The sequence below is a fragment of the Rattus norvegicus genome, chromosome 6 (genome assembly GCF_036323735.1).
Source record: "Rattus norvegicus strain BN/NHsdMcwi chromosome 6, GRCr8, whole genome shotgun sequence".
Classification (NCBI taxonomy): domain Eukaryota; kingdom Metazoa; phylum Chordata; class Mammalia; order Rodentia; family Muridae; genus Rattus; species Rattus norvegicus.
Window position 1 is genome coordinate 133153886 of NC_086024.1, and position 22670 is coordinate 133176555.

The 22670-nt window shown below is 47.2% G+C and overlaps 1 protein-coding gene across 12 annotated transcripts in view; it reads left to right on the top strand.

Moving 5' to 3' along the window:
- The window catches only part of Eml1 (EMAP like 1), a 173372-nt gene that overhangs the window by 105615 nt on the left and 45087 nt on the right, over positions 1-22670 (top strand). For 11 of the 12 annotated variants that reach the window (NR_174190.1, NR_174191.1, XM_039112547.2 and 8 more), the window contains exons 3-4: positions 3704-3836; positions 20212-20343. Coding sequence is in view for 10 of the 12 variants with exons in the window: in XM_039112547.2 (XP_038968475.1) it covers positions 3704-3836; positions 20212-20343 (265 nt within the window). In the remaining 2 variants the exon portion in view is untranslated. Of the gene's footprint in view, positions 1-3703; positions 3837-20145; positions 20344-22670 lie in introns of all 12 variants that reach the window. The other variant, NM_001399709.1, reaches the window with a different exon arrangement.

Here is a 22670-nt window from a genome sequence, read left to right on the forward strand (position 1 = left end):
CCATCGTCTGTCCTTAGTTGGAAGAGCCCCAGGCATTGAACCCATGGACAGGGAGGGCCATCTGTACCACATTCTCTATGTGTGTGCCTGGTGCCAGCTGCTACCTTTCAGAAGCCAATGGCTGATGGGCAGGCCTGTCGATGGGCAGCCAGTCGCATGCAGCACTCTCAGTGCAATGGCAGGTGGGACTTCTCTTCTGTGTCCTCTTCGTGTCCCTGCTCCTCCAGCCTCTGCTAGAGTCAGCACTGGCACAGGCTTCCTCTGCCTCCCCGTCCCCTTCAGGACTGAGGGCTGGGGAATGAAAGTATAAGGTCAGAATACTCACATGCCTTTGTCTGATTCTGTGGGATCCCTCAGCCTAGCACAGTCTCTCCACTTGGTGTTGCTCTCTTCTAGGCTCTGCTAACTGCTCCCTGCCTCAGCCCTTTAGGGCTACAGGTGGTGCCAGTTCCTTTCTGTTCCCAAGAGACACAGTGTTCAGTCTGGGCTCTGGGCCGGGTGTAGACCATTTTATTAAAGCACATGGGAAGGTGTGTGTGTGTGTGTGTGTGTGTGTGTGTGTGTGTGTGTGTGTGTGTGTGTGTAAATGACCCTCTACCACAACTCTACAGGCTCTCGTCCAGGTAGTCCAAAAATGGCTGTCTTCCAACAGGAAATCCAAGCATCCAGTAGTTGTTCAGTCACAAGCCAGATGTCTAAACTGGCCTTCTGTATATGCTGGGACCCTGAAGAAATATACTCTAATGCCACTGAAGATGTTGACATAGTAGCAAGGCGAGAGCAAGCAGGCAACGAGCAAAAGCTTCCTCCTTCCACCGCCTTATATAGGCTGCCCCAGAACTAAAAGTGGCTATTCTCACCTCCAAAGATCCAGATTAAAAGTGGGTCTCTCCTCAGCTGGGCCTGCTGACACACACCTTTAATCCCAGCACCTGGGAGGTTAAAAAAACAAACAAAACAAAAGAACAACCAAAAAACCAGGTGGATTTCTGAGTCTGAGGCCATCCTGGTCTACAAAATGAGTTTGGGCTACACCAAGAAATCTTGTCTTGAAAAACAAAACAACAAAAAATAGTGGGATTTCCCACTTCAAATGATTTAATAAAAGTAAAAGAAAATCCCTCACAGGTGTGCCCAGCTGCTTGGATTTTAGTTAATTGCAGATGTCAAACTGACAACCAAAATTAGCCATCACATACCTGTTAGGAATATCAGAGAAGGGTGTGACAGCCAGGATGGTACAGACAATAGGACAACCAAGGCTGACAGTGCCTTAGCCAGCTGTTCTCAGGGTGGTCCCCAGAGCTCCAGAACATTGCCGGACAGTGGGGCAGAGAGGCAGTCTCAGACCCAACCTGACCCAACCCTACTGATCAGAGCAATGCTGGAGCAAGCACACACTCCAGGTCACTTTGCACCCATCAAGTGGGTGGGATCAGGTGACCTTGATGGGTCACATTATGTCCCCAATCAGGAAGCAAAGAGCAGTGAACATAGACCACTACTGAACCTGGTTTCTCTGCACAGTTCAGGATCCGAGCCAGGGGGATGATTCCACCCACAGTGGGCAGGCCTTCCCACTTCAATAAGCCTAACCAAGATAATCCCCACAGGCATGCTCAGAACCATGGTTCTAGAGTCTGTCACGTTCACAGTTGACGCCGACAATCACACTTACTCGGACTTCTGAGCCCCGTGCGTTGCGGGCAGTTCTATACTTTGATCACTGAAGCAGTCTGCTGTGGAGTGGTCCAGCTTGCTTATCCAATTTACCTACAGAAGGACATCTTGGTCCCTTCTAGTTTTTGACAATTGTGACTAAAACTGCTATAAACGTTTATATGCAGGTCTGTGTAGACATAAGCTTTCAGACACTTAGGTAAATACTTAGTGTCAGAGTGATTACCAGATCATATGGTAGATTATATTTAGCTTTATAAGAAACTGCCAAGCTGTATTCCAAAGTAGCTGCACCGTTTATTGTCCCGTTATCAAAGCACATGGGTTCCTGTGGCTCCCGCTTGACTTGCGACCGGTGTTTTGGTTTGGTTTGGGGACTTCAGCTGTCCTAATAGTTGGACAGAGCTAACTCATGAGTGTTTTAATTTGCATTTCCCGGTGTCAGTGACGTTAGCCGTCTTCTCATGTGTCTGTTTGCTACCTGGAGACATTAGTGAGGTGTCTCTGTATTTTCTCTCCATTATTTTAAAAAACTGGGCCATCTCTTTCCTTACTGCCGAATTTTCAGAGCTCTTACCCACCGTATGTCCGTCATCAGGTACACAATTTATCAGACATGTCAGACACATATTTTCCTCCAGCCTATAATTTGTGTTTCCGCCCTCTTAAAATTTCTTTGGCAAACTTGTAAAGTTCTTAATGAGGCCCACATTGTCAATTTGTCCCCCTTGGGTCAGTCAGGCTTTTGACATAAGTTTAAGTTTTAGAAACTTTATGGGTATTTTCTCTGTGCATGTGTGAATGTGCCACGTATTATGCCTGGTGCCCAAGGAGGTCAGAGGAAGGTATTGGATCCTTTGTAATGGAGTTATAGACGGTTGTGAGCCACTATGTGGATTTGGGGGAATGGAACCCAAGTCCTCTGCAAGAGCAACCAGTGCTCTTAGCCTCAGAGCCATCTCTCCAGCCTCCGTGATGGTTAGTCTTAACTATTAGCTTGCCCTGACTACAGTCACCAGAGGGGAGAGCCTCAGTTCAGGAATTGTCTAGGGCAAGTTGGCCTGTGGCCATGTCTGTGAGAGACTGTCTTGACCGTTAATTGATAATGGAGGACCCAGTCCGTGTGCCCATCACCATGCCCTAGGTAGGGTATCTTCAACACTGAGAGAGTAAAGCTGAGAGATGGTGCAGAAGCCATGGTGGACGTGCTCTCTCCTCTCTGGCCATTACTGTGGCTGTGCCGTAACTGGCTGCTTGAGTTCCGACTTTGACTTCTCCTCAGCAATGGACTGTGGCCTGGAACTGTAACCCAATGCACCCTGCCTTTCCGCTATGCTGCTTTTGGTCTGAGTATTTTACCACAGGAAGAGAAATGAGAACAGAACGGAACCATGTCTTAAACAGCAGGAGCATTGCTGCATTAGAAAAGTAGCTCGGTTGGCTGAGTGCTTATGTAGCGGAAAAGAAGCCCTGGGTTTGATCCCCATCACTGTGTAAGCTTGGGAGTCAGGGAGACCAGGAAGTAGAGGGGGATCATGAGAAGAGAAGGGGAAGGAACAGCAGGAACTGAGGAGGAGCAGTAGGAGGAGCAGCAGGAGGAAAAAGAACAGGAGGGGAGCAGGGAGAGGAGCAGGGAAGGAAGAACAGGAGAAGGAGCAGGGGAGGAGGGGGAGCAGGGGAGGGGGAGGAGCAGGGGAGGAAGGGGAGGAGGGGGAGTAGGGGAGGAGGGGGAGGAGTAGTCCTTCAAGGCTTGCTTGTATAGAGATGTTCAGCTTTGTGCTTCTCATTGCCTGTGAGGTAATATCTGTGTAGAGTGAGGTGATGCTATCCAGGGTCATAGTCTGGTCATCATTGCAAAAGTGACACCACTTGCCTTTGTCCCCGTGCCACTACTGCTGGCTTGTAGAACTGAAATCATCTGTGCAGCTTGGTTCCTTGCGGCTTGGGTTCTGTGGATCGTTACTGCTGTAACGGGGAAGGTTCTGAGGGAAGGTTCTGACTTCATCCTCTGCCTCTCTTGCAGCGAGACCACTGGGGCAGACCCTGCCACTTAGAACCACCGTCAACAATGGCACCGTGTTACCAAAGAAACCCAGTGCTTCCCTCCCATCGCCCTCGGGGTCCAGGAAAGAAATGGTTGTGCCGGTAACCAAAAGGTAGGCTACTTGAAAGACCCTTCCCCCACACACACCTGACTTCTCAATGCAGCTCTTTGGGGGTCTAGAAGGAGCACCCCTTTCTCATGAGATGCTGTGGTCTCTTGTGATTTTCGGCTTGCAGACACCCAGGCTTTGACGAGTTGCCGTTCACAAATGGTGGGTAGCTCAGCGTCTGCTCTATTTCTGAGGTTGTGCTCACGGAGTCTCAGCCAAGATGGTGGGATGGGTTTGTATTTTTACCATTCTTTCTAAAAACAACCGGGTTCCCACGGATGGGAACCCACATCCCTACTTGCAACCTAGCAAAACTTCTATAGCCACAGGAACCTTTAAGTTTTATTGGTAAGATTCGGGGAAACTCATACTTTTAAATTGTGCCTAAAAGTGGGACCTTCGACATCTGCGTCATCTTCAGAGGGATCGAAGTTAGCGTTCAACTCTTGATGACCCATTGACTATGGTGTTTCATGATCTTTATAGTCAACATTAATGTTTTAGACTACAGGAAATTAAATGCTCGTTCATTTCATAGTGCAGCTAGCGTTGAAGAAAGTCCTCCGAAATGCTACCTCAGGTGTGTTGTGAGGATAAACAGAGGGCAGGGGAAATGGTGCAGAGGCTAAAACATTTTCTGTGCAAGCAGCAAGCATAATGATCAGACTTTGGACCCCAGGAACCCACGTAGACGCTGGGTGGGCAAGGCACCCAGTATCTGGAAAGCAAAGACAGCAGCTACCCCAAGCAGGCTAGCCAGGCTACCTTTATCAGTGAGCTCTAGGCTTGACTGAGAGACCCTGCCTCAATGAGGAAGGTGGAGAGCAATCAAGGAAGACTCCTAATTTCAACACATGAATGTGTACACTCATGTAAACACAGACACAACATATACAGACCACACACACATAACCCCAAGCACTCACACACACACACACACACACACACACACACATACATATCAAACACATATACACCATATGACACACACAAACATACCACACCACATACACACATACACACTACACATGCACATACCCCATACCCCTAAGTGCGCTCTCTCTCTCTCTCTCTCAACACACACACACACACACACACACACACAGTGCACACACACACACACCATAGAAGACCGACACACACAAATCCACCACACTACACACACACTACACATACATATCCCCAACACACACCCCAGGCATACACACACACACACACACACCCCAAACATGCACACATACACACACACACATCAAGCACACATATTCATATACATATACACACACACTCATGCACTCAAACACCAAGCACATACATACACACACCACTCACACACCAAGCACACAAACACACACACACACACAATGAATATAGGAAACCTGTGGAGTTCACTAAAGTGCTAGTGGCCTTAGGACACTGAGGATTTAGATATGGGTGTTAGAGGACACCTATGGCCTGCACCTGCTGTCTCTGTGCATAGGAACATAGCTGTCACCTTCACTTGTCACTTTCTCTAGTTTACTCTTGAGGTCCCTCCCAAGAAGGTGGTTGTGAACCCCCAGCCATGCCGCCTGGGATCAGGGCATGCCTTCATGAGGTGACGTTTCATCCCAGCAGAGGCTGGATGCCTGTGTCCCCCCAACCCCAGGAAACTTGCTAGTACATGGTAGGTGCCCCTGTGGCTGTTGGACCTGTCCTATTTTATTCTAACCAAGGTCCCTTCTCTCTGGGGACAGCCCTGTCCTCCCTGTCCATCAAGTGAGACACAGAGGAGGCTGAACAAGTTATATGGAGGATATTATCAGCTCCCTAGCTCGGTTTCCTGTTGCCGTGATAAAATGCCCCTAATACAAGCAACTTAAGAGTAAAAGTTAAAACCTCTTATTGTATGTAACTGATTCTTAGTATCTACAAAGAATATTGTGGAGTATAAAATTTATATTGGTATATCTAGAGACAAATGACCTATATTTTATGTCAACGGAATTGTGAAATGACTGATTTAATTATTTATTATCGAGGGACAGTTTGAAGACATATAATGTGAAAAGTATATGTTGAGAGAGTCACAGAAATGTGACAGATGAAAATGTCAGTAGTAAGATAGGCACTGTTAAAGGATCGTAGGTCTTGGAGCACCTATCCACTGACAAAATATAGACTTAGAATTCACACTAAAGCAGTACTTTTATGTGGCAGGCCTTGCAATAATATATTGGATCATCATTTATTAGGAAATCTATTGGTGCTTGGAACCACTAGAGGATATAGTTCAGTGCTTATCTACTAGATATAGCACTTAACCAGGGTGTAGGAGGTGCCAAGTTCAGTCCTTGGTAATTGAAAACAAGAAACACATAATTTAAGAAGGTATTTAATATGAGTAACTTTTAGTCAACATTGGAGATAATTACTGAAGGAATGAAGCCTTGAGAAAAATGACAATTGTATATCTTCAAGAGATAAGGGGACAGAGATCTGTTTCAGCGGTTAAGATCACTTGCTACATAAAAAAACAAAAAACAAAAAACCTTGCCAGATGTGCATTTAGAGACATGATACATAGGAGTGATGTTTGCTTATATAATTTTCATAACTTGTTTATCTGTGTTTCTAATTTATTTCAAAAGGCTTAAAGTATGTTAAAATAATATAAAATGCTTGAATATATTTTGGACAGTTAGTGTAAACATAATTGTAAAATAACTTTCTGTTTTGAGGTAAGTTTAGATTCAGAGTTTTATGAAAATAAGTGCCTAAAGGCTCATCAACTCACAAAGATATGCAGTCACAGTTCTTTTTGAGGGATAGGAAAATGAAATTATTATACTATGGAAAGTAAATTGCTAAAGGGCAATTGGGTCATTTCCTTATTTTTGCTAGTACAAATAAACATACTATGAATGAAAAATGAATAAAAGTTAATTTTAGCTCATAATTCCAGGTTGCAGCCCATCACTTTGGGAGTCAAGGCAGGACACAAACCAACTAGTCACACCCACAGCCAAGAACACAGCGAGAATGCTTGCCAGGGCCCTGCCCATGAAATGGTGTTGCACACATTGAAAGTGGGTCTTTCAACATCAATTAACCCAATTCAGAAAACCCCCCTCAGGCATGCCCACAGGCTAATACAGTCCAGGCAGTCCCCATCAGGCTCTCTTCTTTATTTTGATTATGTCAAGTTGATAATTAGAAGTCACCATCCGAGAAGAAGAAGGCACCTGTGGGACCCATGGAGAGATCTCAACCTTTTGGGGATTCTGCTTTTATCAGGGCCAACGGTGTCATCTGGCTGTCCAGAGAGTGTAGATAGTTGCTGGCTCTAGGGGGGAAAAACAAGTACCAAGTGGACAACTTCCTGTGTCCCTGGTGTTGGCATCTGGGGACCGTGTTGAGGTGAGAGGTGAAGTGAGAGGTGACTGGGTCACAGTTCAGAGGGAGAGTCATTGTAAGTAGGCCAAAGGCGATGAGGTACAACTGGTACCAAATCAAGTCTGTCAGGCCTAAAGTGGATGGCGTTCAGTTAGGACATCTTGGAAATATATATGGAATTAATTATGGTGGTGGCACAGGCCTTTAATCCCAGCACCCAGGAGGCAGAGGCAGAGGTCAGCCTGATCTTCAAAGGGACAGCCAGGGCTACATGGGGAAATCCTGTCTTGAAAAACAAAATCAAATCAAAACAAAACCACAAAAACAAGAAAAAAAATGAAGCAAACAAGAAAACAAAACAGCAACAACCCCCCTTCAAAGTGCTAAACTTAGAACTTTCACATCTTTGAATCCTTGGTTGGATCTTCCATTTTATTTTTAAAGCCAACACAAAATGTCCTTTGGGTTATTCTGACTGACAGTGGCAGGTAGCACTTTGACTCCCTAGATGCAAGACCAACAAAACTGACATTTTTCTGCAAATGTCGGGGCTTTACCTATTATTTTTATTGTAATAAAAGCCACCTATCATTCGGTTTGCCGTACATTGCTGTCCAGCAGATTCCCGGAACTTTCTGTCTCTCAAAATGGAACCCCTCTATCCATGAGCTATCTCGACTCCATTCCTGCAGCTCCTGACACCGCCCTCTTCCCTCTGACTCTGCTTTAGCTAAGTTAATTATAAAATTAATAAAGTGTGTGCACTCACATGCGGTGCCACACACACACATCGGCAACAGACCGTGGTTGTCCATGCAGAGGTCAGAGTGCAACCTCTCACCATCCACCCCAGGCCCTGGGAATGGCGCTGTCATCAGCTCGGTAGTGAGTGCCTCTACACACAGAGCTGTCATGCTGGTCAGTTATGGGATTAATGTGTAGGTAGCTACACTGGCCCTTGCAATTTTTTTAAATTACATTTTAATTCGTTTTGGTTTTATTTGTATGAGTGTGCCTGAGTGTGTGTGTGTCTGAGTGTGTGTCTGTGTGAATGTGTCTGAGCGTGTGTGTGTGTGTATGTGTGTCTGAGTGTGTGTCTGTGTGAGTGTGTCTGAGCATGTGTGTCTGTGTGAGTGTGTCTGAGCATGTGTGTGTGTGTGTGTGTCTGAGTGTTTCTAAGCATGTGTGTGTATCTGAGTATGGCTGAGCATGTGTGTGTGTGTGTGTGTGTGTCTGAATGTGTCTGAGTGTGTCTGAATGTGTCTGAGTGTGTCTGAGTGTGTCTGAGCATGTCTTGTTCTCCCTTCCACCATATGGGTCCCTAGGATGGAACTCTGTCCATCTACTTGGAGGCAGATAGGTCTACCCACTGAGCCATCTTCCTGCCCCTGTATCACTTACGATTACTGGTTTACATCACTTTTTCATATGGTTGTAGACGATCTACACATCTTCAAAGAAGTCTATCTAACACCTTTACAAATGCACTAATTTTTTTCCTACTTATGCTCCAGGAGACAATGTCTGGCTCTATAGCCCCGGCTGTCCTGGTACTTGTGATTTTGCTGCCTCCACTCCCATAGTGTTGGGTTTATAGGTGTTTGACACCCCGCACACCTACCTGTATTTTAATCAGAATGTGCTGTTTTTGTCGTGCACATATAGAGCTTCCTTATACATCGAATATTCACCACTTATTAGGTGTGTGACTTGCAGGCGTGTGTCGCTGTCCCCTATATTGCCCTTCCACTCTGATGAGCACTTACTTGACCGTTTGCTTTGATGTCAACAGGCTTTAAGGACAAGCAGATTGTGGTCCATGGGCAGACTGTATTTGCCCTTAGTGTCTATTCAAGGAACCATTGCAGGATCCCACATTCTAAGCCTTCTCCCCTGTCCTGTCTTCTATGGGTATTTAGGTTGTAGATGTTGCTTGTAGTTCTTTGGGGCTGGAGGGATGTCTCAGTGGTTAAGAGCACTGGCTACTCTTCCAGAGGTCCTGAGTTCAATTCCCAGCAACCACATGGTGGCTCACAACCATCTGTAATGAGATCTGATGCCCTCTTCTGCTGTGTCTGAGGACAGCTACAGTGTACTCCTATACATAAAATAAATAAATCTTAAAAAAAAGTTGTAGGTCATTAGTCACTTCTAAGGTAATTTCTTTACTGCAATCTTTTGTTCATCTATGCAAGGGTTCATTTCTGGATTCACTCCTCTGAATCACTGGTCTCTAATAAAACCATCCTGGTTGCCAGTACTGTGCTGTCTCTTTCATTTAACTCAGGGAATGTGAGGCCTTCATCTTATTCCTTCCCTCGACCCTGCCTTGCCTTTCTTTTTCTGTGATAAACACGAGGAGACAACTTGGGAGAGAAAGTGTTTATTTGTCTTCCAAGCACAGGCAGCCAGGGCAGGAGTTTAAGGCAGGAACTGAGGCAGAGGCCACAGAGGAATGCTGTTTACTGGCTTGCTCAGCCTGCTTTCCTTTACAACCTAGGACCACCTGTACAACTATGGCACCACCCATGGTAAGGCTGGCCTTTCCACAGCAATCATTAATCAAAAGAGAAAAAGCATGCTGGGTGGAGGTATTCACGCCTTTAATTCTAGCACTCAGGAGGATCTCTGTGAGTTCAAGGTCAACATGGTCTACAGAGTGAGTTCCAGGACAGCTAGGGCTACAGAGAAATCATTTTGGAGAAAGAAAGAAAGAAAGAAAGAAAGAAAGAAAGAAAGAAAGAAAGAAAGAAAGAAGAAAGGAAGAGAGAAAGAAAGAGGGAGGAAGGAAAGAAGGAAGGAAGTAAGAGAGAGAAAGAAAGAGAGAAAAAAGAAAGAGGAAGGAAGAAAGAGGAAGGAAAGAAGGAAGAAAGAAAGGAAGGAAGAAGGAAAGAAAGAGGAAGGAAGGAAGAAAGAAAGGGAGGAAGAAGGAAAGAAAGAGGAAGGAAAGAAGGAAGAAAGAAAGAGGAAGGAAAGGAGGAAGAAAGAAAGAAAGGAAGGAAGAAAGAGGAAGGAAAGAAGGAAGAAAGGAAGGAAGGAAGAAAGAGGAAGGAAAGAAGGAAGGAAGAAAGAAAGAAAGGAAGGAAGGAAAGGCCCCATATGTGGAAATGCCTACTGTCTATTCTGATGGAGGCAGCTCCCCAGTTGAAGTCCTTCCTCCAGGTGACTCTCGTGTGTGTCAAGTTGACAAAAACTAGCCAGCACAATTACCCCTGAAGTCTTGCTAAGTACTGTACTGCCTCTGTAGAGCGCTTTCAGTAATGTGGCCGCTGAGTCTTCTAATCCACAAGCATGTTCTTACTATTTACTTCTATCTCAATTAAAATTTATTCATATCTTAATTTTTCCTCTTAGTAAAATTACATGGCTGCATAGTGTGCATGTCTTTTGCCTTCTGAAATAATGTTGTTCCTAAGTAGCCATTTCTAGTGTTGTAATGAATACAAATGTTCTCTGTTTCGGAAGGAAATACACCTGACTCCTGTGGGTTGATTTTTTAAATCTTGACGTTTTGCTGAAATTGTTTACTTGTGCCTCATCCTGTGCAGCTCTGGGGACAGAGTAGACTGGGGCTCTGGGGGAATGAATAAGTTCAAACACACAGACCCAGAAAAGCTGGGGTCAGGGGGTCTAGGACCCTTGTACAGAGCTGCATCAATCAGCATTGGGAAGCCAAGGGTGTTTATTGTACACAAGAGAACAGGGAGGTGCAAATACAGCTGAACAGGGAGTGGGGTTATCACCTACAGATGTCAAGAAGCTGGGGCTGCTATCTACAGAGGGATGAAGAGGCGGGATTAGCTAATCTTGGTAGGCGCTGTCTTCAGGTAAAACCTCAGGAAGAAAGCTACAGTGAACACTTCCTTCACACACTGTCGCCATCTGCACATGAACCCAGGGAAGGCTCTACCCCTGTCCAGGGGCCGGGACACTGAGACCCTTGACATGTCCATGCCTATGACAAACAGCACACATCCACCCAGGACTTCTCTCACGCCCTACACAGTTTTCAAGTGTGTAGTTTTTAAAGTCCTGTGGCTTCTGGTTTCTGTTTGCACACTGATTAGCACTTGCCGTCTATAGAGGTGTACTTGTGCCTTTCCAATGTGTCTAGCTGCCGCGGTAAGGATCTCTAGTCCTTTGTGGGACACAGTGAGCTCCGTTGCCCTTTTCCCAGAGAGATTGTTCTCAGCCTTCCAGCCTTCAGTAACTGCGCTGTGGTTTCCCGTGCGGCTTCTGCTCCACGGGGAGTAGCTTGTTTCTGTTCCTGGTTCTTTGCATGTCTTTATCACGAAAGGTTCTATTTTTTTTTTTAATGCTTTTTCTTTTTAAAATTGTTTTATTGCATTCTATTTCTTGTTGTTTTGCGGGTGTGTGTGCGTGCCACAGCATGGATGTGGGGGTAGGAGGACAATTTATAGGAGTTTGTTTTCTCCATCTAACATGTGGGTCCCAGGCTTGGGCATACTGAAGTTTATAGGTTTGAATGGCAAGCACCCCTACCCACTGAACCACCTCGCTGGCCCACTGGCCCACTGACCCACTGACCATCAAAGGCTATTTTCTGCACTAATTGGGATGTCTGTGAGATGTTTGCTCTTTATTAATGTGGCCATTACATTGTTTGATTTTGATTCATTGAAACACTTTTGAAATCAAATTATAAGTCTCAGTTCTGTTCTATCTTTGAAATTCCTCATTGAATTCAGCTTGTCGGTATTTTTTTGTCAGTATTTTTTTTTTTGGAGAACTTTTCTCTTTAACAGATTTTCATCGAGGATATTGGTCTTCATTTTTCTTTTCTTTCAGCGGATTTGTGTGGCTTCAGTGTCGAGCCATACTTGTCACCTAGAATGAAATCAGAACGCTTTCATCCCTATCAGCTCCGAAGAGGAAAATTGATGCTAATTATTCTTCTGCTATTTGATAGGGTTCTCCCGTGAAGCCAACCGGTCTTGGGCTCTCCTTTCTCCATAGGCATTTTTTATTGCTGCTCAGTCTCTTGCTAACTATAGGTCTGTTCATATTTTAAATTTCTTTAAGATTCATTCTTACTAGGTAATGTATTTCTAGGATCAGATCCACTCCCTCTAGATTCTCCAACTTTGCTAGCCTGCAATTATTCATAGTAGTCTCCCATAATTCTGTGTACTTCCGGGGTGACGTCACTTGTAATGGTATCCTTTCCTTCCTCATCCTTCAGTGCTTAAGCCTCCTTTCTCTTTTCCTGTGTTCGTTTTCCAGAGTATTTGGATTTTGTTGATCTTTTTATGAAGCCAAACCCTGGGGTTGCTGTTTTTATTTCCCACTCTCTCCCTGCGTTCTGTCCATGTCTCTTGTGTTCATCTTCACCGGCTCCTTTCTTCTGCCAACCCTCAGTTTCGAGTGTCTTTTTTCTGGTTTGCAGAGGCGTGAAGTGATATGGTGGCTGGGATTTACCTGTGCTTCAGCCCAGAGCGAAGAGCTCCTGGGTAGTGAGGTCTGTCAGCAGTCTCTTAAGAGGAGATAAAGAAGGGGAGCAGGGGGGACTGGCTTATAGACACCATGCCGTGTGCACACACATGTGAGGTGCAAGTGTGTGTGATTGCCTGTGTGTGCATTTAAACATGCCCTCTCAAGCTCTTTCTCTTTCTTTCCTTCCTTCCTTCCTTCCTTCCTTCCTTCCTTCCTTCCTTCCTTCCTTCCTTCCCTGTTTTTGTAGTATTGGCCATTTTTGTGGTACTGGGAATCAAACCCATGTCCTCACCGGTGCTAGGTAATTCACTCTGCCAGAGAGCTACATCTTCAGCCAGACTACTCTTTTTTCAGTTTTACAAAGCAGTTCATCCAATTCACCTGCTCAGCTCCACGCTTCAGACTGGAAGTCTGTGGTTTTCTAGACTTAGCCCTGGGAGTGCAGAGGACTATGCTTCCCTCAGCTGCGTGGGCGTCTGTGGGCTTCTGTGGGCGTCTGTGGGTTTGCATCCCATTTGTCTGAGAGCTGGAGACAGCAACGGCAGCCTCCAGAGAGTGATATGGTGATAGCTCTCATTAGGAAAAGTTTCTGGCAGCAAAAAGAAGCCATCCAGAGTTCCTGAATGTCGAGGTTAAAACAGGGCATGTGCAAGGCTCCATCACGAAGAACCCTCATTGTAATCACGGCTTCAAATGAAGCAAGCCAGGACATCTGGGGGGAGGGGGCACGCATGGTGTGTGTTTGTTTTCAAGAGAAGACTTTGGGGGGGGGTTAAGCCTGGTGCTTAAGGACAAAATCCCCTTTGGAAACAGTCCAGCCCCAGCAGTCGACACATTGTGTTGCCAATTAAAATTTGGTCTGGGACTGGGCCCCCCCTGCTTTGGAACCCTCGGGAAGAGGCTTGGCTCCTATTCGTCAAAGGAAAGGGGCAGAAAAATCCGAAGAAGACATTGTAGGTCACACCTTGCTCTGCAGTCGGCCATCAATAGCACAGTTTCCCAGCACTCAAGAAAAAGACAATGATTCATTGTCTCTGGATCACGGAGAGCAGGACAATTGGTGGGGGGAGGGGTGGGAGCGGGTGGGTAAGGGGTGGAGGTAGGGGGGAGGGGGTGGGGAGAGTGAGCAGAGATCAAAAGAACAAAACTGGTACAGGCATCATTTCAACAGTGCTCCGCAGTCTAAGACAGAGTCTCGTGAAGTAACTGTCACCCCACAACAGCCTTTGGGAAAGCAGGCTGTTGGATGTGTGACCTGGCATCAGTCAGAAACATTATTTCTAGACTGGACATGGTAGCTCATCTCTCATCTCAGCACTTGGGAGCCTGAGACAGTCAGATTGCCACCAATACCAAACCAGTCAGGGGCAGGGGCTACAGTCTACTGCCGAGTCCCAGGTCTACCTGGACTGAAGGCTAAGACCCGTTGTTGTTGTTTGTTTGTTTTGTTTTGTTTTTTTAAATGTATTTATTTACTTTACCTCCTAATATCAGCCTGCCCTCCCCTCCCAGGGCCCCCTCCCACAGATCCCCCTCCTTTCTCAGAGAAGGGGGAGCCCAACCTTACTCTCCCCAGCACATCAAGTCACTGCAGGACTGGGCACACTCTCTCCTGCTGAGGCCAGACAAGACGGCCCAGTTAAGGGAGTGGGATCCAGACACCGTTATTTTTAATACATGTCTTTGTATTCAGATCCAATAAGTGGAGGTGTTAAGTGTTAGTGTTTGCCTATGCTGTCCATAGCAAAGAAAGGAACAGTCAGTTACCGAGTTGAGTCAGGAAGGACTTAGATTGCCCCTGCCCGTTATCAGAAACCATGCAATTCCCGTAGCTCAAGTAGTCAGTCAGCTTTGTGCCGAGGAGAACGAACAATACATGTTTTCTCCTTAAGACTTCGTAAGATGCTGTTTCTGGGAGAAGACTTGTGTCACCAAGGCTCTGGGGGCTGGTGGCTCGGTGGGCTAGAGCAGCTGCTGCTGTGAGTTCAGAGCCCCCCTCCTCCCCAAAGGAATCTGGGTGTGGTTGTGCAGATTTGACCCCCAGCAGTGTTGGAGACTGAGGTGGGAGGAATCCTGGGGTTCCCTGGCTGCCAGCGCAACTCCAAGTTCAGTGCAGGATTTCTTCGTGGGGGTTGGGAGGGGAGGAAGAGGGCAATCGAGAAAGACACCTGCCATGTCCTCTGGCCTCCCCTTGCACTCGCACCACATAGCACAGGCACACACACACACACACACACACACACACACACACACACACACACACACACACACACAAAGCCAAGAAGTAAAGACATCTTAAAGATGCACTTTCATCTACACTTATCGTAGTGACGGAGAAGAGCATGTTTTATTTAATTATCAAGGTCTGTCATCTCAGCCTACTGGAACTAGATGTGTCATATCAGGACAAAGAGACCCTTCAGGCCCTGGTCCCTGTTTACAGCACCCAGCTTAGCACAGAAGACATGGTCAGTGGCTAGTATTTGTTGAGTGGGTCACAGTTTCTAATTCATCCTCAGAAGCTCTCCGGTCCTAAGAGCTCTGTGTCAAATCCCCTGTTGATTATAAACGTGCATGGCCTTTTTAACGGAATTTTGGAAAGATCATTTCATGAGTTCAAATCATCTAATGATAAGAAAGCCTTAATTCTAGCCTCTCAGGCTGTTATTATCTCATCACAAGAAAGGATGTCACACGTCTGCGCCGCAGAAAGTTTTTGTCACGTCTGAGATTGAAATTGGCAGAATTCTTTGACACATAAATGAAATACAAAGAAGCCTCTTTCTCTTCAGACTTAGAAGTTTGGGGTCACGTGTGGGGACAGAGAAGAAGACAGGAAGAAACGCCGGTGTTTACTCACAGCCCTGGAAACACTCAGTTTCCCTCAAGGACCCAGAGAAGAGCTGTGTTATTGTGAGGCCTCTCACAAGCTGGTACCCCGGCCATGTCCCAGATAAAGAACATTGTTTTCACTTGCTGTCCAGAGGGACTGTAAGGTCTTTGATATTCCCTGCTGGTGATTAAAAGGGGCTTCCTGCAGCGAGCGAGTGAGCCCCACTCTCTCTGGCTGCCCTGGTTGCTGCAATGTCTTCAGGCTTTTGTGTTCTGCCCTTCATCTGAGCCCTCTGAAATCCTCTTTAATTCATAAGGGCTCTTGCTTCTCAAAAAGAAACATCTTATTTCTTTTCTGTCTGCAACAGTAACTCTTCTTTTTAAAGTTTAACATTTGGATGCAAATGTAGGCCTGACAAATGTCCTGAAAGAACTGTGATGAATCATACCCAAGCTCTGTGAGCCCCAAAGCAGGGGTTCTGATGTTTGAAGCCTGCAGTTGCCTGAAGTTTTTACAACACTTTCCCACTGGAGCTGAAGAGATGGCTCGGTGGTTAAATGCACCGGCTGCTCTCGCAGAGGACCCAGGTTCAGTTATCAGCACCCACATGGTGGCCTACAACTGTCTGTAACTCTGACCTCGCAGACCCCGATGCCTTCCTCCAGTCTTCCTGGGCACCAGACATTCACATACAAACACACAGCAAACGTTTATACACACGAAGTAAAGATAAATAAATCCAAAACCCACAATGCTTTCTCACACTTCCGTGCTTACGTGTGGACAGAATGGGTCCTAGGCACTCAGAATAGATCGGTGCCGAGATGAGGGGAGCTTGCATTTGCTCTGTCACCCTAGCGTTCCTGGCTCAATGGCTTTATCCAGAGCCTCCCGTTAGACATTGACTCTGTAGAAACCAACCAGATCTGCAGAGCTTGTGTGCCTCAGAGTTCCGAGGGAACATCACTGCTCTGATATCCCTACTGCGTGAAAGGGAGGCTTCCTGCAGGAAGGTCCTAGTTGGGTGACCAGTAGAGAGGCTGTGGTCTAGAGCCACTAACCCAGCCGCTCTTGGAAGCTCTGACGAGTCGCTCTATCCCTGAATTTGTTTTCTTTGTCTGTAAAACGAGGTGGTGATATTTTTGAAGGGAATGTGTAAGATTTTAGTGAGACAATCAGTGTCAGATGGGAAGTGTCCGGTTCCCATCATCACCTCTCCCAGGTGCCGGGTTGAATTTGGTTAGCGTTTGCCAAAGCTGGATGAGAGGCCTGCTTTGCTGTGCTGCCAGGGTTCTATGCAGTTCTTTAAACTGTCATGAACTTACCTCGAACTCCCACAAGGACACTGTAGATATACCGCTCTGGGCCTCTCGCTGCTACAGTCTCCCAGGGCCCTCTCAGCAGCTCCCACAGCGGCTTCCGAGTCTGCGCTGGGTACTTGGCAGAGGTGACGCCATGAGCTACAGCAGCTGACGGTTTCATCATGGGAGGACGGTGAGCTCCAGGCATACGAGTTCCTCTGCTCTTTAGACAGTAATCCTAGGTTTCAGAAAAGCTGTGTTGCCCTAAGACATGTCATTTCCTTGTCCCCAAATTGAGCATTCTAAAACAAACAAAACAAAAATGAACAAGCCACAGGCTGCCCTTCAGGCACACTCATGCAGACCACGTGCGACATGATCACGCTGTGTTGCTCACTTTGAGGATGGGGTGATTTTCTTCTTTTTCAAAAGCCAGCACATTAAGCAGCCTTTACAGTCCTGGCACAAGGTTCTACCTGAAGCACTTGGAATTACCAAGGAAAAGGGCTTAAGGGTGGGCTGAGGAAGGGCTGGACCAAGGAGAAAAAGAATGGCAAGGAAAAAAGACGGGTTACTGACAGGAGCCTGGCAGGGGCTGCGTGTACTGGGGGCACACATAGGTGCTTTCTTCCTAGAACTGGGCCCTGGCGGGACCCTGCTGTCTTAGGTCCCTCAGCTCCCGTGAACTACTTTATGAGATTTGGTGGCTTGTCTTCCCTCCATGTGCCATGTCCTTTGAAGCTGCAACACACACACACACACACACACACACACACACACACACACACACACACACACACCTCTGTACAGAGCTACCGGATTCTCTCTCCTCTCTCTGCTACCTGATTCCATTTTCTGAAGAAACACTTTTCTCTGCAGGTTTCTTTCTCGTTTTCTTTCCTGTCTGCCCTCCCTATATCCGTGGCACCATGACACCCTAATAGCCACCAGGTGAATAGTCCTGCCCGTGCCATGGTGTGAGTCAAACACTTGTGCACATAACTGCCAAGCTCCGTGTGTCCAATCAGACTGGCCCCTCTTCCCCTGTACCCTCAGCGGATGCCTCTTCCCTTCTCACAGATAAGCGAGTGTGAGGTCAGAGCAACCCAGCTCCACTTGTAGCAGGAGCAGAGGCTGCGGCTTCATTGTATCCATTTGTTTCCTCTGTGTGAAGCTTAGTGCGCTAAGACTCCAAGGTTGAACTACGAGGAAGGTGAGAGGCTCTCAGGGAAGCCTGCCACAGTGGTGTGCTTGTCTAGGTGGGCGTCGCCCACTTTACCACAGTACCATAAGTCTGTTGACTGACAAGCCACAGAAGAGGAAGTGGTTGCTCATGGTTTGTGAGTGAGAGAGTTCATCATGCACTAGATTCTGTGAGGTGCTCTTTGGCGGGGCAGCCTGGTGCCTTCTCACCCTGTGCTGATACGGTGGTCAGAGATGGATGAGAAGGCTCTCTTGAGCACGTTTTAGGGAGGAACCAACTTTTTTCATCAGGGCTCTCCCTACCCTCTCGACCTAGTTTCCTCCTGAAGGACCACATCTCTAGTTCTGTGGCACAGAGGGTCGGAGTTTTTCAGTGGGTGAATTTGGAGGATGGAAACATTGGATGCTCTGGAAGGGGACATTCAGTTTTCACTGTCCCCTGGTTCTTTGTTGTGTCTATGGGATTCCCGTGTGTGTGTGTGTGTGTGTGTGTGTGTGTGTGTGTGTGTGGTGTGTGGTGTGTGTGTGTGGGGTGTGGTGTGTGTGTGTGTGTGTGGTGTGTGTCTGTGTGTGTGTCTCTGTGTGTACATATATATATATATATATATATATATATATGCATATCTATTTTTCCAGACAGGGTTTCTCTATGCAACAGCCCTGACAGTCCTGGAACTCACTTTGTTGACCAGGGTAACCTTGAACTCACAAAGATCCTCCTGCCTTTGCCTCCCGAGTGCGGTGTTTAAAGGTGTGTGTCACCATGCCTGGCTGGGATTCCCATATGCTGATTGCTGTCTCCTAGAGCATACCTTCAACTGTGGGTGACACCCATGTGTGATTGTCAGGTACTAAAGAAGAGTAAAAGATTAAAAGGCTTGGTTGGTTTTCTGAACAACCAGTAGCCAAAAATTAACCCAGGACCAAGTGCATGATCGAGAGGTTTCTGGCCGTGCGCATCCATGTTGCCTTGTGTGACTTCATTGCAGCCTTGGCTCTGAGCACACAGAGCGCACGTCCACTATGCACACCATCACGACTGCCGTGTGGAGAACTTTGCATGAGGCGCCCCCACCCAGATTCAAGGCTGTTGTATGTCGTGTGCGGTGACGTTTCACTCTGTAAGGAAGCTTCCTGCGCCTGTAGATGCAGAGTGACTGTAGCAGCCTTTTCTCTCTGTCCTCCCTCAGCATGGAAGTCCCTAAGAACGCGCCTTTGCCGTCTACCGTGCTAGAATGTGCGAGCCTTTAAAATGGCTGTTTGGAGCTGGAGAGACACATCAGTGGCTATGAACACCTGCTGCTCTTGAAGAGTTCGGTCCCCAGTACTCACATTGGGTGGCTTACGACATCCTGAACTCCAGCATCAGGAGGTGCAATGCCTTCTTCTGGCCTCCAGTGGCCACTACACAAATATAGATGCACGCGTGCATGCGTGCGCGCGCGCGCACGCACACACACACACACATACAGAGTGTGTACATATACATAATTATAAACAAAAATAATACTTAAACTGCTGTTTGAGTTACAGCCTTAAATATTGCAAATTGCTAAATGGATTTTGATTCATTATGTGTCTTGGAGCTGAGTGCTTCCGGGGGCTCAGCCTGTAAATGAGCCTGTCACCTGTGACAGAAGCTTCTGCCACAACCTGTGGCAGCCCATCGGCGTTTGTCCCTGGCGTGGTCCTGGTATGAGTTCTCCTGAGCTGTACTGGTGTTGCCTTGGTTGTCCCTGTTGAGGGATGCCCTGAGCGCTGCAGGGCAGTCAGAAGCTTCTCTGGCCTCCACTCCCGCACAGCAGCAGCAGCCCCTGAGTTGTGACCAGAGATGCCTCCACACATTGCTAAATGTCTCCTGAGGAGCAACATAAGCCCTGACTAAAAGCCACTGATCTAGACTAAAGCGCCCTCTAATGGCAGGTTCCCAAGCTCCTGAGTCGTCCTACAGTATATCGGGGGGTCTTTGGCCCAGGTGACCCTATGACGCTATGAGGGCATGATGCCGTGACTCTGAGCTGTGTCTCTTGCCTTTCCCATACCGGCGTGCAGAGGTGTGGACTCCTGGTGACCCTTGGGGATCCCTCTGTTTTAAATGTGACTCGGCAGTGTGGTAGTCCAAGTGTGTGCCCCCATGTGCCCTCAGTACACACAGCACTGAAGGACTGTCCGCTATGGAAGCTCCGCTCTCACATGCCTGCCCTTCCTGCAGCATCAACAGGACCAGCTCTTCCGAACGAGTGTCTCCAGGCGGCCGGAGGGAGAGCTCCGGGGACTCCAAAGGAAGCCGGAACCGCACCGGCTCTACCAGCAGCTCGTCCAGCGGCAAGAAGAACAGTGAGAGGTAAGGAGGCCCTGCTTACCTCTTCCATTATTACCCATGGGACAGCTCAGAAGACCCCTCTTGACAAGTCAAGCCTACTACGTCTGAGCGCCAGGCCTTCTGAGACTGCATTGGTGGGGGTGGGGTAGCTGGCAGTCGCAGGTTGCCTCCTGGAAACTATAACCTAGACGTCCAGCCTCCAGTGACTGAGATGATGATGGTGGTGGTGATGATGGTAGTAAAGGAATGTCTAAGAAATTAGCCCAGGAAGTGGATCTGAATTTCCAGGCACGATACCGCCTATCTCCGATAGACCTTCCCGAGTTAATCTTGAAATTACCTTTGCTGGAGTGTTTAAAGCTTGTAGCAATATTCTCTAAGACGGACAGGTTGAAAGCTGCACTTTTGTGCTCACGCAGGGCTGTTTTTAATCGTGAGCCAACGGCAGAAATACGAACCATTTTCCGTTTAGGTTTCCTGTCCTGTCCTTTACTCCTAACCTGGAAGTTTGTATGAGTTTGTATAGCGGATTATGATAAATGTGTGAATCACACACTAACATTTTACTCACAAAAACTACTTTTGGGCATTTTAACAGCCTGTTTTAAGAACGTGTTGGGCCAGCGAGGTTCCTATGCCCTTTCGCCTAGCATGGCCTTGTTCTCGCCTGGCTCCGGTTTTAACTTTTCCGTTCTGAGGAGTCCAGGAAGGAGCCTCAGCTTCAGAGGTTAGGCTTGCTTCCTTTGAGATGTTCATGTAAGGAGATGGCCTAGTCAGAACATGGTTGGTTCCAAACCACAGTCTGCAAAGATTCCAAGTTTGAAACTTTGTGGGGACGCAGTCTTGTAAGGGCTGCTTAAACTCTGTGTCAGCCTTAGCTCTGAAAGGGATCTTTATAAAGGAAGAAGGGGGTGGGGAGAAGGAGGAGAAGGAGAAGGTGGAAGAAGAGGAGGAGGAGGAGGACGAGGAGGAAGAGGAGAAGAGATAAAAGGTTGGAGAGATGACCCAGCAGTTAGGACCACTGGCTGTTCTTCCAGAGGACCTGGGTTCGATTCCCGGAGCCCATGTGGCAGCTCACAACAGCCTGTAACTCCAGTTCCAGAGCACTGCACATACACAGGCAAAACATCATCCATACACATAAAGTAAAACACTTTTTAAAATATCCTGACAGCTCTTTATATCGTTTGGTAAGTTGAGTCCACCATCCACTGACAATTTCAGAAGCCCTGGACTCATCTTCTTCCCAGACTATTAGTGCTTCTTAGGGGAAGATTATGCTAATCTTATGCTAATGAGGTGGTAAGATCCTGGCAATGAGGCCAGGTGGCCACAGAGGCAGCCAAGCGTGCCCGCCCCAGGACTGCTCTGAGTGGAATTCAGCCTGAGGTTGGTGCTGACCTGAAATGTCTATGTTCTGGCAAGTCTTATGAACATCTGATTTTTATCAGGAATTTCCAGAAAGAATCCACACCACGTAAAGTTCAGATCTGTCTTATCCTTTAAATCCCATGGTTTTGCTTAGTGTACTCGGTAAATATTTCCATAGAAGATATTTACAAAGGGGTTTTTTAGAAATGCCATGGGAAGGAATTTTGATCTGGAAACGAGAGAATGGGAGTGCTTGCAAATCGTTTTCTAAAAATAACCCTGGCCACTGTAAATGTCCGCTTGGAGCCAAACCCTCCATCCCATTGAAACCAAGAGACCACCCCAGCCATCCGGTCACCAGCGGGTTCAGAGAGAACACTTGGGTTAACGATGCTACTGGCGGATACTTTGGGGCACCTATTGGGAGAGTCAGAGGAGTCAAGCTGGCAATGTGGGCATTGCCTGGCCCAGATCTCCACACCATCATTCCTTTCCCCATGTGAACAACCCCAGAGGCTTATTCGTGAGCTCTCGGGTGCTAGGCTAACGCAGAGAAAGGCTTAGGGACCCCACATGTCGCCCATGCCCCCAGCCCGGTGGATTCTTCCATCACTAACCATGGTGAAGGGTGAAGACAGGCTGGTTCCTCCTCTCACTGGGGCTGTGAGCTCCAGGGAGTCACCTTAGGCAGCTCCCTCCCATGTGCAGAGATGTGTTTCCTCATTTCCCATGTAGGCAGTGAGACACATAACGGGAAATATGTGCAAAGATCAAAGATCGGAATGTCTTCACGTTTGAGAGCCCTGGCTTTTCCTCGGTGATTCTGAGACTTTTGTGCCTCATTCTTTTGGCTCCTAGGGAGATAACTGGGAAGAAAACACTCGGTGGCACGCTTGGTGCTCAATAAATGGTCATCTGTGCCGGGGGTGGCAGTGCACAAGAAAATAATGCATGAGGCGTTCCGAAATCCTCAGCCA